The sequence below is a fragment of the Lepisosteus oculatus genome, chromosome 3, assembly GCF_040954835.1.
Source record: "Lepisosteus oculatus isolate fLepOcu1 chromosome 3, fLepOcu1.hap2, whole genome shotgun sequence".
NCBI lineage: Eukaryota > Metazoa > Chordata > Actinopteri > Semionotiformes > Lepisosteidae > Lepisosteus > Lepisosteus oculatus.
Genome location: NC_090698.1, coordinates 48,203,684 through 48,219,281, shown reverse-complemented (window position 1 = coordinate 48,219,281; position 15,598 = coordinate 48,203,684). Strand labels below are relative to the sequence as shown.

The 15,598-nt window shown below is 37.9% G+C and overlaps 1 protein-coding gene across 3 annotated transcripts in view; it reads right to left on the bottom strand.

Moving 5' to 3' along the window:
- The window catches only part of zswim6 (zinc finger, SWIM-type containing 6), a 97,069-nt gene that overhangs the window by 25,911 nt on the left and 55,560 nt on the right, over positions 1–15,598 (bottom strand). For 2 of the 3 annotated variants that reach the window (XM_015367706.2, XM_006626815.3), the window contains exons 2-4: positions 14,987–15,343; positions 8,027–8,175; positions 7,191–7,341 (exon numbers count right to left, since the gene is read on the bottom strand). In XM_015367706.2, the coding sequence (XP_015223192.1) occupies positions 7,191–7,341; positions 8,027–8,175; positions 14,987–15,343 (657 nt within the window). The remainder of the gene's footprint in view (positions 1–7,190; positions 7,342–8,026; positions 8,176–14,986; positions 15,344–15,598) is intronic. The other variant, XM_069187203.1, reaches the window with a different exon arrangement.

Genomic DNA, 15,598 nt, shown 5'->3' with positions numbered 1-15,598 from the left:
CATTGTCTTGTGGCCAGAGGGCGAGAATTTTTCTCTACGTGATTTTGTAAAAGCAAAGTTCATAAAGAGCTCTGCACAATGCAGTTAGAACTCTACAGACTTTGTTTTAGCATGAAAACACCCATGATGAGAAGGAAGCAAAGATATCAAATCCTATAGTTATTTCAGGTAAGATGTGGATAGCATTCAAACCGAGTTCACCCACTGAGCTCTATAATGTAACTTACCAAAAGTGGGAGCAAACACTTCAGTACATATGAAGACTAAAAACGGCAATTAACCAGTTTTCAGCAATTCCACTAGACAACTATAGGAACACCACATATCTTACTTTGAAATATTTAGCCGCACCAGAATTATCACCACACTTCAGCTATTGCAATATATTATTTTTCCTTTAGTCCTTACTAGTGGGTTCTGATAGGACAATGCATGACTTGGTCATGTTTATTATGAGTAAGATGAGTGACATTTTATTTAAAAAAATGTACTTTTGAGGAATTTGTTAACCGTAGCAAAAAGAAAAAGATAACCAAAGGTAATTAAAAAAACAAACAAATAGGATATCACTTCTCTTTTGGCTAAAGATGTAATTCATATTAGCTTATTTAAAGTACAATATTTTTGTTTATTTTAGCAGGTTATTAAAGTGTCAATTCTTAATTTTTTCTTTATGTTCTGAATTTCTTCAAGAAAAGCTTGGTCTTATCCTGATGAAAATATGAGGCCCCACATTTTAAAATCATATGATGCACTTTCTCAAACTGTTAGATCAAAACTGGAGCTTGAAATACTGCATGATGAAAAGGCAGATCTACATTTTTTTTACATTATTCTTGTACAAACTACGCGTGAAACAATACACCAGATATACGATTCCTTGTACAACACAAACTCGGTTTTCTAATTTAATGAGCAGTGTCCAAAAATACCCCACAATGAGATGGAGTGAATCTTTTTGATTATTTCCTTATCCTTCTACACATAGTCCTTCTTAACATAATGCTTTAAAAAAAACTGACAAATTAAAACACTAAACCAAAGTTACAGAATTCAAGCAACAAGCATTTTTGTGTCAGGAGATCTTTTATTAAGTGCAATACTTCTAACTTGCAAAACCAAGCTATTCTGACTAAACAAGACAACTATAAATGAACCATTATTAATCTGCAAAGTGAATCCGGACTGAAACTATTAGATGTGACAAACAGAGAGGAATTGCAGCCTGGTATGCAAATCTCACCTTTCCAAAAGATAATTGGAAAATAAGTCATGCTGTGCACTGCAATTTGATATTAACACCACAGAGAGATGAAGGTGAATTCATTAAAATGAGGAGACATTCACAAGCTCCTAAGAGAAGGTGGTACTGGGGCCTGCAAGTTAAGGACCAGAATAAGGTGACATTCATCACCTACGTTCAGGTCCCAGCTCAATCAAGACATGAAAAAACATAAATGTGCAACTTGGTTTCTAAAGGTGACATAATTTTTTGAAAAATAACTAGCTAATTTGCAAACAGTTTTTGGTATTAAACGAAGTTTAGTTTCTTGCTCATGGTAACAATGTTCAAATATATGGCAGGCTAATTAATTTGGCATCCCTGACAACTATCTGCAATTGAAAGTTTTGCAAATTATTTTTTTCTCCAGGCATGGTAAAAACAGACATTTTTGAGTCCAAAAATTGTAGAAAATATGTAACAGCTGTGAATAGCTGTGCTGCTACTTAGATCTCTGCTAGGACATGGATGAATTACTTTAAAATGTGTTTTTCACCAAACAAAAATAGGAATGAATTATAAAACACATTAAAGTTTCTGTTCTCACTCAGAATTTAATCAATTACCCTCAATAATACACAGCTGAAGAGACTTATTCCATACACGGAATTCTCCAAATAAAGTGCCACAAATCATTAAATGCTGTAGCACTCCTGACATAAGAAAACTAAAAAAAAAAGACAAGACCAGTTTGCCTGTTTTGCTTGTTAAAACTGCCTCTCCTTCTCCCATTCTCAGTTTTAGATGCACTTCGCCTTAGTTACCATTTGTGTGCTTGGTTCATGATTCACTGTTGATTCTGAAGAAGTCCATTGGGTTGCCTTTGAGGAATTTAAATACTTGAATCTGGGACCCTCTTAGTCTTCTTTGTTCAAGACTAAAAAGATTAATCTCTTAAAGCTTGTTAAGCATTACTCAATGGAACATATTCAGTCCCTGTCCTCTGGTTTGAGGATTTGCTCAAAATTTGACAATATTCTAAATGAAACTAAATTAAAATCTGTTCTTTTAATTATTTTTAATGCTTCCCCAAATTGTCTTGATGTAAATGTCAACACAAGCACCTATGCTTTTTTCATAAACAGATTCATAGGGCTCACTGTTTATCATGTTATACTTATATTTTAATGTTTGCTACCTGTATGTGATGCTCTGCAGTAATCAAAATTAAATATCATCTGCCAGGTGTCTGCTCCATCTTCAATTCTATCAAAATCTTTTTGAATTTCTTCTGTAGCTTCTACAGATGTACAAAAAAGGGTATGCTAATCCTCCTGTTTACAAACTTGATCAGTTGATGCACGAATCTAGATCACTGATATAAAAGAGGTAAGTAATATTCCCAAAACATATCCCTGTGGTTTGTCACTAATTACATCTCCCAAATTGTAGCATCCACATTATCTGTATACACCTTTTTCAAACACAAAATCCACTTCAGAGTTTTTAAGTTTAGTCCTGTGGTGAAAACATCATAACTTTTAATTTCAGAAAACTATGTACAATAACAACATACAGGAATAAATAAACAACTTCAAATCTTAAATGGGAGCCAGTCATGAAAATTATAAGATCATGATACTTCTGTGTTAGATGATCTTAATCTAATTCACAGTATTTTAATACAATAATACAAAAACTAGAATGATCAACATTAAAGGACCAATACAGGCCTTAATACACGACAGCTCTAAAACATCACAATAATTCATAATTAACAGTACAGCAATGATTTATACGGCCATCAACTCACAAAAATGCTATTACAAAACTGGAAATGCACAGAATGTACAAGGGGATTCACTTTCTGGTTGTTAACTAAAAAGGGTTTTTGCCCAGAAAAACAGGAGTGCTGTATAGCACATAGCAGTTATGGATATGACTGCAGAAACTGTTCCTTCCTGGAGCCTCTGCCAATACACCGAGGTACAGTTTCACAGACAAAAGAATGTTTTATTTTTGCTCTAATTCATTCTATTTACTGAATTAAACTTTGATGTATTGGTCTTGACGTGTGTTTCATGCTGATGGTATTGTGTATGATAGTTTAATCACTCCCTGTGCATTTCACATGGGCTGCATGATTAATGCAATAGATTACCTGCAGCACTGATGGGGGGTGGGGCAGAGAGGGAGAGAGAGGTGGGGGGGAGTGTGTGAGCCCCAATGTACTTTGCGGAATCTCACTGGTTGAGATTTCTTTTTAATTGCGGCGTGTTCTTCTGAAGGCAGAAGGTGCATGCCACCGCGATCCTGTCACTGCCAATTGATCCTTGTGTTTTGCTCCGCCGTGATGTTTTTTTTTTTTCAAAAATGAGGCACCGCATCTTTTGCCAACCCCCAGCAATGGAGAAGGAGGCACACGGAAAAAGAACAAAGCCGACAGAATGCATCGCTCTCGCCGAGATACAGTCTAGACTGACTCCAACTGTCTTCTGATTATATGTAAACACTCGATAATCCATATAAAGCCTGCTACCTTATTTCTTCGCTTAGCCCAAAAATCGGACATTCGGGACCCGCTGAGCTCTATAAGCTGTAATTCATTATAATGAGATAAAGGTAAGCCACATAAGGATAGGGGAAAGCGAAAAACAAAATTACTAGTAAACAATTTCTGCTTCTTTTAACATAGGTTCAGCGGAGCATAGATTTCTTTTCCATTGTTACTATTTAGAACTAATTTTCAGACAATAGCAGGATTACCCTTCGCAGGAATAATTAGGTCAGTAGGGAAAAGTCATGACCTATTTCCCCGCCCCCCCCCAAAAAAAAATAACCTAGATTCGGAAATGGAAGATGCTTATTATAAAAAAAACTCAACATACATTAATTAAAGCAATATTTAACTGTACAGCATCCCAACGTACAGATGCCACTCCTCATTTTCTCTTGTCAAGCCTACATTGAGAATTCCCTCCTCTGTTACAGTTTTGCCTCTAAGCACTCATCACACACGGGCACAAAACAAGGCTCAAACATTGTCACAACGGATACATACGGATTCTTTTAATAAATAAACCTTTTAACAGGCAGAGCACTGGTTCTGTAATTTTAAAACAGATTAAATATCACAGAATGCACTTTTGAAAAGTAAAATTAATAACCACGAGTGGCACCCTGAATTTGAAAGCAGGCAATAAAACATTCTTTTGTTTCCTAACAAAGGAGAGATTTCATTGCGGTGGGAGGGACCAATATCTTGGGAGCCCTGATAAATCTGTTACAGTAATCTCTCTGTGTTGACAAGCTGTTGGGTTTCCTCATTCCGCCAAGCCATGGACACTCGTCTCAGATTCTTCTACCTGACTGCTTTCATCAGATTAAGCATTGGGGATTTAATTTAACAGTTTCAGCTTTATTAAGCTGTCATGAGAACGGCCCAGCTTTGATAACAGTAGCTGCTCCAATTATGGCTGGGTTTTAGGCTGACAAGTCTAATGATTCATTCGCTAGCACGCAGCACAGCAATAAAATGGTTGTTTTGCATTATTTATTTATTTTTTAAGATGAAGTCACCGTCATCACCCCTACCTTTACTGTAAATAGGACTTACAGCCTTGCAGTAACATAGTGAACCACAGATAGTAAGTTTGTGCACGTCAATTCCCGAGATGAAATTCTCCACGCAGCAGGCAGTATGTTGACACAGGACTGAGATGAAGAAGGGAGGGAAGAGAGCAGCAGTCTTGCTGTGGTCTTCAGCGACTGTATTATCCACGTGGCTAAAGCGCTGGTAATTTCACTTCACACACTGACACCCGCAGCAAACGCCAGTTACAGATCCTTCTCAGAACTGCTCTTTCTGCTCCTGTGAGCCTGCAACTGCCCGAGTGCATAACTCAAAAACTACAGCTCTGCAGCGATGCTATTCCTTTGCTAGTCCGTAAATGTAAATCTTATTCTTCAGTCCAGCGTTCCCCAACCCTTCTTCTAGTTGCTTAAAAAACAAAATAAGGACATTCATATCAGAACCCCGTGACTGGTGAACACGAACAGGTTATTGCTGAGGGAGTAAGACATCAATTCTGAAATTTCTGTACCCAGAGCCCCAGACACTGAGCTATTTCTTAACAAAAAAATATCAAAGGCAAAAGAGTAAAGGGGAAGATTGATCTCCTGGACTTTTTTTTGTCCCCAACGTTACATAAATCAGAATAATCTCTGCTCCAATGATAAGCAAGCATAAGTGAGAGCATAAACCCTACACATTCAATTCAGTTTGGAAAATGAGAAATTCAATGCTGCCTGCGTTGAGAGGGGGAGGTCAATAAGCACATTCCATTTCTAGCTTGTTGCCCAATGGACCTCAAAATGCTTTAAAGGCTAAATAAATAAATGAATGAAAATTGTTACTGGATTGCATCTGCTCCTAGTAATTTACTTCCATGCCACGCTTTAACATGCACTTCGAAAATGCCCTTTTGCCACATATTAACCATTTATAGCAAGAAAATGGATTCTCTCAAAGTAGAACTTCTCTGCTACCTCCACTATTGCTTTTTAATTCCCTTATCCAGGGTGCTTAGATTATACTCGAGCTTCATCACAGAACTGTTACAGGGCAATCTTCTACGCTAAGCAGCTCTTCAACATACAATACAGCATGAGTTTCCACTAAACAGCTTTTCACAATACTGTAAAGAGTGCTTAGTCATAAACTGGACAAAAGATTTGAATTTCCATTGTCTCTAAAATAAAAATCACTTTTGATGTCTGGTAACTTCCAATTGATGTAGTCTTTTATATGTTTCGGATTCAATATAATTGTAATGGTGTAATTGTTCGGATTTTTAGTTTTTCACAGTAAATGCAAAATCAATCTTCAAAACATATATAATGTGGTTAATAGTTATCTAATGATTTCATACACAAATGCTTGACTTTAAAGCAAAAATAACTGTTTTGAGGTTATTGCCCAAACACCTTTGGAGGACACTGTAATTCTAACAACTAATATCACAAGTACAATGTCTATTAATAGAATTAATAACAGCAACCTGTTCTCCACAAGATACATGAAGACGCTGTATTTTCCAGACCTTCTTAGCTACCCTGATAAAACAAGTTATTAATTATGCCAGACCTACTCCAGTTACTGGTGTTCCCTATTCTTTCTATGAAGACCCAACCTACCATCCTTCGAGCTATATGATTAACCTTTTTTAATTAATGTCAGTTGATTTAGACCAATTTTATCCCAATCTTTTAAAAATACTGCACCTTCTCGGCATTATTTAACAAATCCTTCCTACTATCAACAGGTTTAGATCCTCTCTTGTAAATTCTGGCCTATGTTCTGCAGATCATCTGAATGCTGGCCATGATGGAAGTTATCCCCATGCACAGTCTGCATTTCAAGCTGCAGTCACTTCCCAAATTCATTCCTTCAATTACCCTGAAAGCCCTGCACTGCAGAACACATTGCTTAAGTTTTAATGAAAGGATCATTACTCAACTGGTCCACCAAGGGAATGGAGCTTATGCTATTGTACTGGCTAAGCAATGCCAAGCCAAAATTGACAAAATGTCTCAAGCTTTAAACGTTGGCAGGCAGTGTGCTGTAGCAAGCCAGCTTCTATTAAACTGAATGTGCATCCTTCTTGTTTTGCTTAGAGGAGGGGAAAAAAAGACATACAATACACGTGCATCTATTACCTTGCTTATTGTGCATTTCATAATGGCACTTCTAAACCAGTACAATAGTGTGATTGTGTATGTCTGTTCCTATTCGTTTTTAATGTATTCCCATACCGAATGATCTGGAAAAAAAATGTTTAATGCTTCAAGAATGTGCAAATTCAAAGTGCCATGTGCACCATGGCAGAAGAATGACGAGACGGATATTTCTTTCTTGTGTTTGGACATTTTGTGCTGTATTCTTTTCTTCACAATTGGTGGCATTTACCTAATTCGTCCCAGAGCTGCCTGTACTTGTCAGTCATGGTGGTGCCTTGCTGCCTCCAAAGCGAAAGGCGAGGGTCTGCCATGAACTGCTCCGTTATCAAGGTTAGCATGCGCGCACCATTAGAATCCCTCATCTTCAGCATCTCGCGAACCTAGCAAACACACACACCGCTATGAGCAAACAGGTCAAGAAACGCAGACCCCTGCACGAAACGTGGAGGTCTGTCTAACAAACATAATTTTTCAGACATGACGATTCTTTTGCTTATCCACTGTCAACAGGCAAACTGCAGTTAAAAGGCAACATATCTTCCCGTAACAAATGAATAAGACATAAGGGCATCAAACGTTCATTTATACAAGTCTCAGCAAACATAGTGCTCTATGTTACAGAACTGCTCCAAACAATACTAAACAAGGCAATAAGGAAAAAAAAAAAATCAACCTTGGTGCATGACAAAACTCAGGCAATATTCCTTTAGAAAATAAAAACATTTCCTTAACATGCCTTTATTGTATTTTAAATGTACCTACTCATATCCATTAAGAACAGAACTGAATGTTAGATCATTACTAGCTAGGTTTTTCAGCAATTACACCTGTTGGTTTTCTGCTAAAACTCAAAAGTGAGTAGGAAGAGTAGGAAAAACACGTATTGTTCTGAGGCATTTAAGGACTAACAGATTGTATCCTGCAGGTTAAAATTGTAGAAGCCTCTTCTCCAGTACGACCCCAGATGCTGTGGCATTTCTGCAAGGGAGTGCAATTCTGGAAAATGTCAGCTGCGCTATCGACCGGGTGGGTGAAGGAAGCGTGTCGGCTGGGAGAGACGCATACCTTTGCGAAGAGCAGGTTGAGCTGCTTCCCAGACCCATGGTACCCTCCCTGGGAGAGAAAGAGTTTTACTTGCTCCTGGACCTGCTCTTCGTCCAGATGCCAGCAGTTCTCGTCGTCTATACTGGCTCCTGCCGTGGGGTCGGGGGCTCCTGCAGGGACAACGCAGACACAGCCTTACTCACAGCCTAGGAAGACAGAGGAGCCCCGGTGCTACAAAAGTTATCCTGTAGGGCCGCTGGATGACTTGCAATGTTTTTTCTTTACCAAAAACACCAAAAAGAGTTGAGGCATTTCTGGCTTTATTTTAGTAAAACCCATTTTATATCATTCTATAATGCATTATAGCGTTACAGATTTTATCCCTTTGGATAAATTCCATGGTAAATTGAACACTTAAATTGCATATACAATAGCTGCTGGGTTTATTATGTGTTTTTACTTGTTATCCACCTTTCATATCTGTCAGATGTAGTTCAGTCTATTTTCAGACAACAGTTTATGTTCATACAATGTCAAAGCATCAGATGATCTCAGGAAGTAAAACAGCATAAAATATTACAGGGAAAATATACCAAATTCTATTAATCAGATACATTATCATAAAAACTGCACAGTGAACTTCATATTTTTGAGCCTATGGGTACTGTTGTTGTTACAGAGACTTTAGGTTGCCTTCTTTAACAATATCCACCATTTGACTTGAAGATAAAATAACTGAGCTTAAAAACCAGTTCTATTTAATCAGCAGGACATGGTGCTGAGGAACTTTAAAATGCAGCAATATATACAGGTGGAAATAGAGTACAACAAAAATGAAAAACAACGAGGAAAAAGTTAAAATCATCAATGCTATAAACTAATCAAGTTCAGAAACCATCATCAGTTTTATATATATACTGTATACACATAGTAGAAGATATACAGTATATACACCATGTTTGTATGACTTGATAACATCATGTTACAAATGTAATTCCTTTTTGGTCACTACAATTGAATGTAAAGCTATAAAGAGCTAACGGTACAAATTTCACTTAGATGTAAATCCTGTTTAGGCCTGCCAGTAGTATGTCTAAGGTAACTCACCAATTTTCCAAACTTCCTTTGAACAAGCCCTGACAAATGACATTATTATATATTTTTTCCATGCTTCTCACACCTCAACTTTCCGATCTTGGATGGGCCAGTTTCCGACAACGAATGGCAACGAACAAACGTACCATTCCCACCACGCTGTACAGAGGAGAACAGGATACACAAGACAAGCGCAATGTGTTCCTGCCTGTCCTCCTCTCACCGAGTGGTAAAGATCATTGTGGTTTCATGTGCTGTAGTGTTTCAGTCCAAACCAAACATCCACACCAAGGCTATGGAAACGTTAGGGTCAGCACAGCCTTGGGTCCCAGGCCAATATCAACTTCATGCAAACAGGGGTCCAGCTGGTATTTTCCCAGTCCTTCACATCGACACACATCAACATTGAATTGTTTTAACAGGGACAGTCACCGCGACTTCTTCTGAACTGCTATAACATACAGATTCTGGAAGTCCTAGCTATAAACTGTGAAATAAGTTATCAGACCGGACATGGAAAAGAGAAATTACATGCAAGTTACGGCAGTGAAGACTTTCCTTTTTTAAATTACACCTAATTCATAATCATAATATGACAGTGGCAGAAGCAGTTTCAAAATTCTATGTATTACTGTTGGGGAAAAAAAGTGTAAAGTATAATACACAATTTAAAAAAAATACTAATCTTGCTCTAATGGCCTTCAGTATACAAAACATGGCCTTTTGTGGAGCTCTGTAATAGTTACACCAAGAATAATCCAATCCAATGCTGTCAATGTCTGTTTGTAAACACAATTTGCACCAGTACCAGGTGTGGGTAGATTTAAAGGTTTAGAAGGAGATTATCTAAATCAATCGCAGCAACCTCTTAGAATACCTGTGCACAATACGTTTCTAAAGGGAAAATCAATTTCTACTAATCCAAAGATGAGAATTACTTAAACTGGAAATTATTGTGCTTTGCACATGGATTTTAATTTTATAATAAGATGGCTAAACTACTGAATACCAGACTATTGGTAGACCAGTAGGTTTTCACTGTCCCTTCTGGGCCACAATTTCCAAACCAATTACTCAGTATGGTAAGGGAATATATTCCAGTAGGAAGCACCATCCTTTGAATGAGATTTTAGTTGGTCATTAGATCTCATAGCACAGTCTGTATGAGTAGGGGTGTCATTCTTTAGTCTTGGATAAATTCTACTCTGAGGTTGAAAATCTAACCCACCTACAATTATCTGTTAATTAGAAAGGGTAAATTCTGATTTTCCCACCCAACCAATGTTGCAGATTTGTCAGCCATGGTGGGTGCTGTACTGGTCATTGATGGTGATGCCCTCCTAAATGTAAAGCATCTAATTGTGGTCCTTGGGGATGAAAAACACTATCAATACAAGTATTTATTATTAACCAAGTAAAATGCTTTCAACTATGGTTCTACAGTGTCCTCTTATCATAAATCGAACAGTTAATGAGTTGGGATTTTTTACCTGTGATTGCATGTCTTCAATAACAAGCAAAAGGCTTGGACCCCACCAAAATTGTTACAATGTGTTTGTACTGTACACAATTACAGAATTATATTTTCAATTGAAATCATTCTTTGATTATAAAGCATTCAAAGTTGCCTTTTGTAAACACTATATATATATACACACACACTGTTGGGGAAAAAAGAAACAACACCTCCTCCTCCACACTCTGGCCTGTCTGCGTTGAACAGGCTGAAGAGTGACTCATCCGGGAAGAGGACCTGGTGCCACTACTGACGAGTCCATCAGTAGTGTCCAAGCCAGTCGGGTGTGACGTCTAGGAGGTGTGAGCAGAGGGCCACTGACAGGTTGCCTTGCTCTAAGGCCAGCAGCATGGAGCCTCACTTTTCTGCCAGTGATGCGGCCATTGTGTCTGCTGGCAGTTTCAGCAGCAGTACGGGTAGCAGAACTGAAACGAACTGAAACTGTCGGCCCTGCTCTGTTGTGGTCACTCGAGGGGACCGGATCTTGAACGGTCATCTGTCCTGCAGGTCTGCTGAAACCTTCTCTGCAGTCAGGACACAGTGGAGTGGCTTACTCCATAGTGGACTGGCAACACTGGCACATGACATGCCTGCCTGCAGCATGCCAACGGCCCTCTCCCTTGCTTCTGGTGACAATCGAGGCATTATGGAATGCACAGAAAACTGACTAAGTGTGGCCCTTTTCTTGTACTGACCTAAGCTTTGAATTAAGACCTTTTTAAAGTTGACCTGTCAGGCATTTTTCCACCTGGACCTCTTGGGTAAAAGTGTACCTAATGAGCTTTTGCGTGATTGTTAAGTTGAAATGCCTCACTGCACAAGCTGTATTGCTGGTCAGAGGACTTAAAACAAATTGACAACTTTTTGTGAAAGTACATAAGCTATAACTATAGTATTCTCATTCCAGAAAATGTTGCGTTTCTTTTTTCCCCATCATTATATATGGCACCTTAAAAAAAACAAACTCAGAGACACTGAGCAATAATTACTTCACATTTTGTCTCCTAAGAAAAGTGCATTCCCAGACATCCACTGCACTTCACATGAAGTTGTCCAAACACAAAGGACTTGGAACCTGCATGCTTTTTTTAAGAATGCAGTTCCTGATTCAAAAGGCATGAAAAGAGACCGAACAGGCAAGTTGAGGGGTGTCTTCACCCAAGATCTAAGAACACTGCGCTCTGTTACACCGCTTCAACACAACTGGATAGTGGCGATAGAATATTGCAAAACAACAAAAGCAGGATATCAAGTTATTCTACAGCTAATAATGCTCTTCAATTCACTCTAGACTTGATTTAAAAAATACTGCAATCCTCTGTAGTACCGTTCCACTGAACAAAAGCTTTTGAAACACTGTACATGTGCCTCAGGGTATTCTGAAAAAAGAACAGTTTATTGCACATTTACCTTTTTCAATAGATTTTTAAAATTGATACAGAAGTATTGCTCTCGGTAAACCTCTCTATACCTTCAAATCACAAAAACATCTGAACTTCAAGGGGCTCCGTTTTACCCAGTGGTCCCACAATTCCCTTTACATTGGTTACATTGTGTCAAAATCCAAATCATTTACAGCAGGTGAAACATCTAACAAATGAAGTACATACTTCAATAAGAATTCCAAAGCAGAATAACCCACAGACCAAAGTGCTGTGATCATGTTTTATACTAATATATAATTTCCTTTGTACACAAAATATCTTTTTATTTTGATGATCGATTGTTCAATAATCAAGAGATACATCCAATTTGCAAAACAAACAATATTAATTATTTTTTCATAGCTAAAAGACAAGATTACCCCTAATATAAATGTCTCATGGTGGCTTGATAAAGCTGTGCACATTTACTTTTCAATTTCAAGTTCAATCTGCACCTCTTCAACAGCATTTTCTATTTACAAAAGTAAACATAATGTACAGCTCAACCTTAATATTCCTCCAGATAAAATAACACTTAAATGTTGACATATTATTGCCCAAGTTTCTTTTACAATACATTTTTTGTCAAAGCAGACATGAAAATGACAGTGAAACAGGACTAGCGATTCTTTTAAAATACCTGCTTACATAAATAAAACAATCATACTGAATTTCATCATATTTTGATTCCATAACCCCTTTCTTTCTCGACCTCCTGTAAAAAAGGAGGTTATGTGACACATTCCATGTCGAAACAATTTCATGGTTGATAAAATCATGCTCTGTAGTGGAATGACCACAAAAGGGTCTGAAATATGAATGTTTTTCTTTGTATTAAAACCCCAATATGCTTCCTAGACACTTTTTTTTTTATACTGGGAGGATGAACGAATATCTTAGTACATATTTTTAACATTCTACTGTGCTTTTCAGTGAAACATATGCTTTCAATGTATGTCTATACATAAGCCATGGCAGTACAAAGTAACATATTTTAAAGACTAATTAAAACCATATGTTGCAATAGCAATTTGTTTACCTAAAATGTAAAATCTAGTACCAAAATACTGGTCTCATTCAAAGCTATGCTATCAATGAAGCAGTTAATCAACAGGAAGTTGCTGCATGACTCTGTGGTTAATGACTTGTTAATAAGTGCACACAGAGTTCATGTTTTAGAATATTCCCCTTTGGTCCCCCAGAAAGCCAATGTTTCAAAAGGAAAAAGAAGCACCTGTAGAATGCACAGAACAAAGTACACACAAGCAATTTAAGCAGAGTTTTCATGTCATATAAAGTCCCTAGTTGTTTATCTTTGCAAATGAAACAAAACCAAGTATATATTTATTGCTTATAGTTATTCTATTACTTCGCACACAGACAACGTTTAAAACACACTTTGAACCATTTCCCAAATGTTCCATTCAAAAGCATACCCATACATGTAAAATCACATGAAAACAATGCATGCAATTTGTTTATATTTTCTTATGATACTGCACGTTCCCAGTAGAAAAAAAATGGGCAAAATGACTTCTGTAAAAGACTTCTAAGTGACTAGTACAAACTTGGCACACATAAGGCACTCTCCCCCTGCAAAAAAAGATTTTTGAGCTCTGCAGTGAAAACAGCTCAGGTACACACTCATTAAGGGATACACTTACATGCAACACTTTTTCAGGGGATCTGCAGAGTTTTTGAAATTCTAGTATTTCAAATTATAACTTTATAAATCCAATGTAGAACAAAAAATCTAACATGAGGAAAAAGACACCGGAAACCATAGATATTATTTACAAAGCTGACTTAATATAGGAGTAATATAAACATTGGGAATATTTCTGAAGATCACAGCCTTCACTATATTAACCATTACACTTGCCATCTTGTCAGCTGAGGAGCTCAAAAACAAACACCTCCTTTAACCATCTTTTCTCAATTTGCTGAAAAAATGGATTCTAAAGGCATGTTTACTTAAAAGAAAAACCAGCTCAAAAGCAGACATTTCGATTCCATGGTAAAGCTTCGGCAACAATTAACAGAAACAGGAATCCGGCTACGTTTGCGGTGCTTTTTCCAAAGGAAGCATGGTGTTCCGGGTGACACAGTGGCGCCCATCATGAAGAGCCACTGAAGGAGTCATGGTGGAGGGTCTGTTGCGAGATGGACTTGTTCCTTGCAGAAGTATTTCAGAAGTAAGGGCTTCACGGCACACAGCCTAGGCAGTAATCACATAACTGTACCAGACTTTAAGATACAGGCTGAGATACTAGTACAAAGTTATTCCAGGAATATCTAACAAAACATATTTTAAGTTCTAAATCTAAAAAAGGGAAAAAACTAAATGAAGCAGGACTAATCGCCATCACCAGCGATTAAACAGGCAAAAGCAACACCACAATAGCTGTCACCTAAGAAACAAAATTCAATATTTCAACCTCATTTTAGGCAAACATCTTCAGACCTACTTTTCACAGCAGCTGAGATTTCTTCAGAGGCAACCCACACACCAGTGCTTTCCAAGATGCAGTGTTCTTTCACTGCCAAACTCGAGAGCTTGTATGCATAGAGCAGGAATCTTCACAAGAGGACAGCCTATTATTCTGCCTATAAAACGAGCCTGTTTCATTTAAACCATATCCTCACTGTGCTACCACCTGAAATCAAACTAAATGCCCTGAAACAAGGTAATTAAATAAATGTTTCCTGCTGCTTTGCGTACATGGTGTATGCTAATTTATTATGTAGGTCAGACAAATTATCTCTATTGATTTAAAAGGGTCGGCAGTCTGTGCTCCGGTTCAATGTCTATTTTAAATCAATGGTTCAACATAATCTGCAATTATGTAGGTGTGTAAAACCCTTCTATCAAGAAACACAAATATGTGTACGACAAGTGCACGAACACACCTCCACCCCTGTGCCAAACGCAACCGGACACCTTACCATGTACTTGATTGATCTCCGAGTTCTGGGAAAGAATTTCATCTGCTAGTTTCTGGGCAGTGGGTAAAACCTCTGTGTGATGCACCGTGATTAAATACTGTACAAATTTCTGCAGTTGGTCTCTGTTCATTTGAAAGAGGGTCTCTGAAATGGGAAGATGCAGTTTGACCTGATCCGGCTTGCGGATCCGGTATAAAGAGAGTGCTACAACGTGGGCACAGTAAAAGATGTCCTTGTTTCCACAGCTACAGGTCACTGAGGTAATCTTGCAGCGGTCAAAGCTAATGGCCACATTGCAGACAATTTCAGGCTCCGACTGGGAAGCTGGTTCCGTCACTGTGCCGCTCAGGTGAAACCCTGGAGGAGAGAGATTTAAGGAAAGGTGGTTAGCGCTAGGGGCGCAGGACCTGGAACAGTGATTAATTCACAGCACTACAAATGAAGCGTTAATAATGCAGGCAGTCATTTAAATACCATTTGATCTTTTTCAGCAGCAGTTCAAAATGAAGCAGAAAAAAAACATTTATTGATAATTGTACAAAGGAGTGCCGGTGCCATATTAGAGCATCATTTTATCACTTGGAGACAGCAATCTAGTAATAAATAACAATA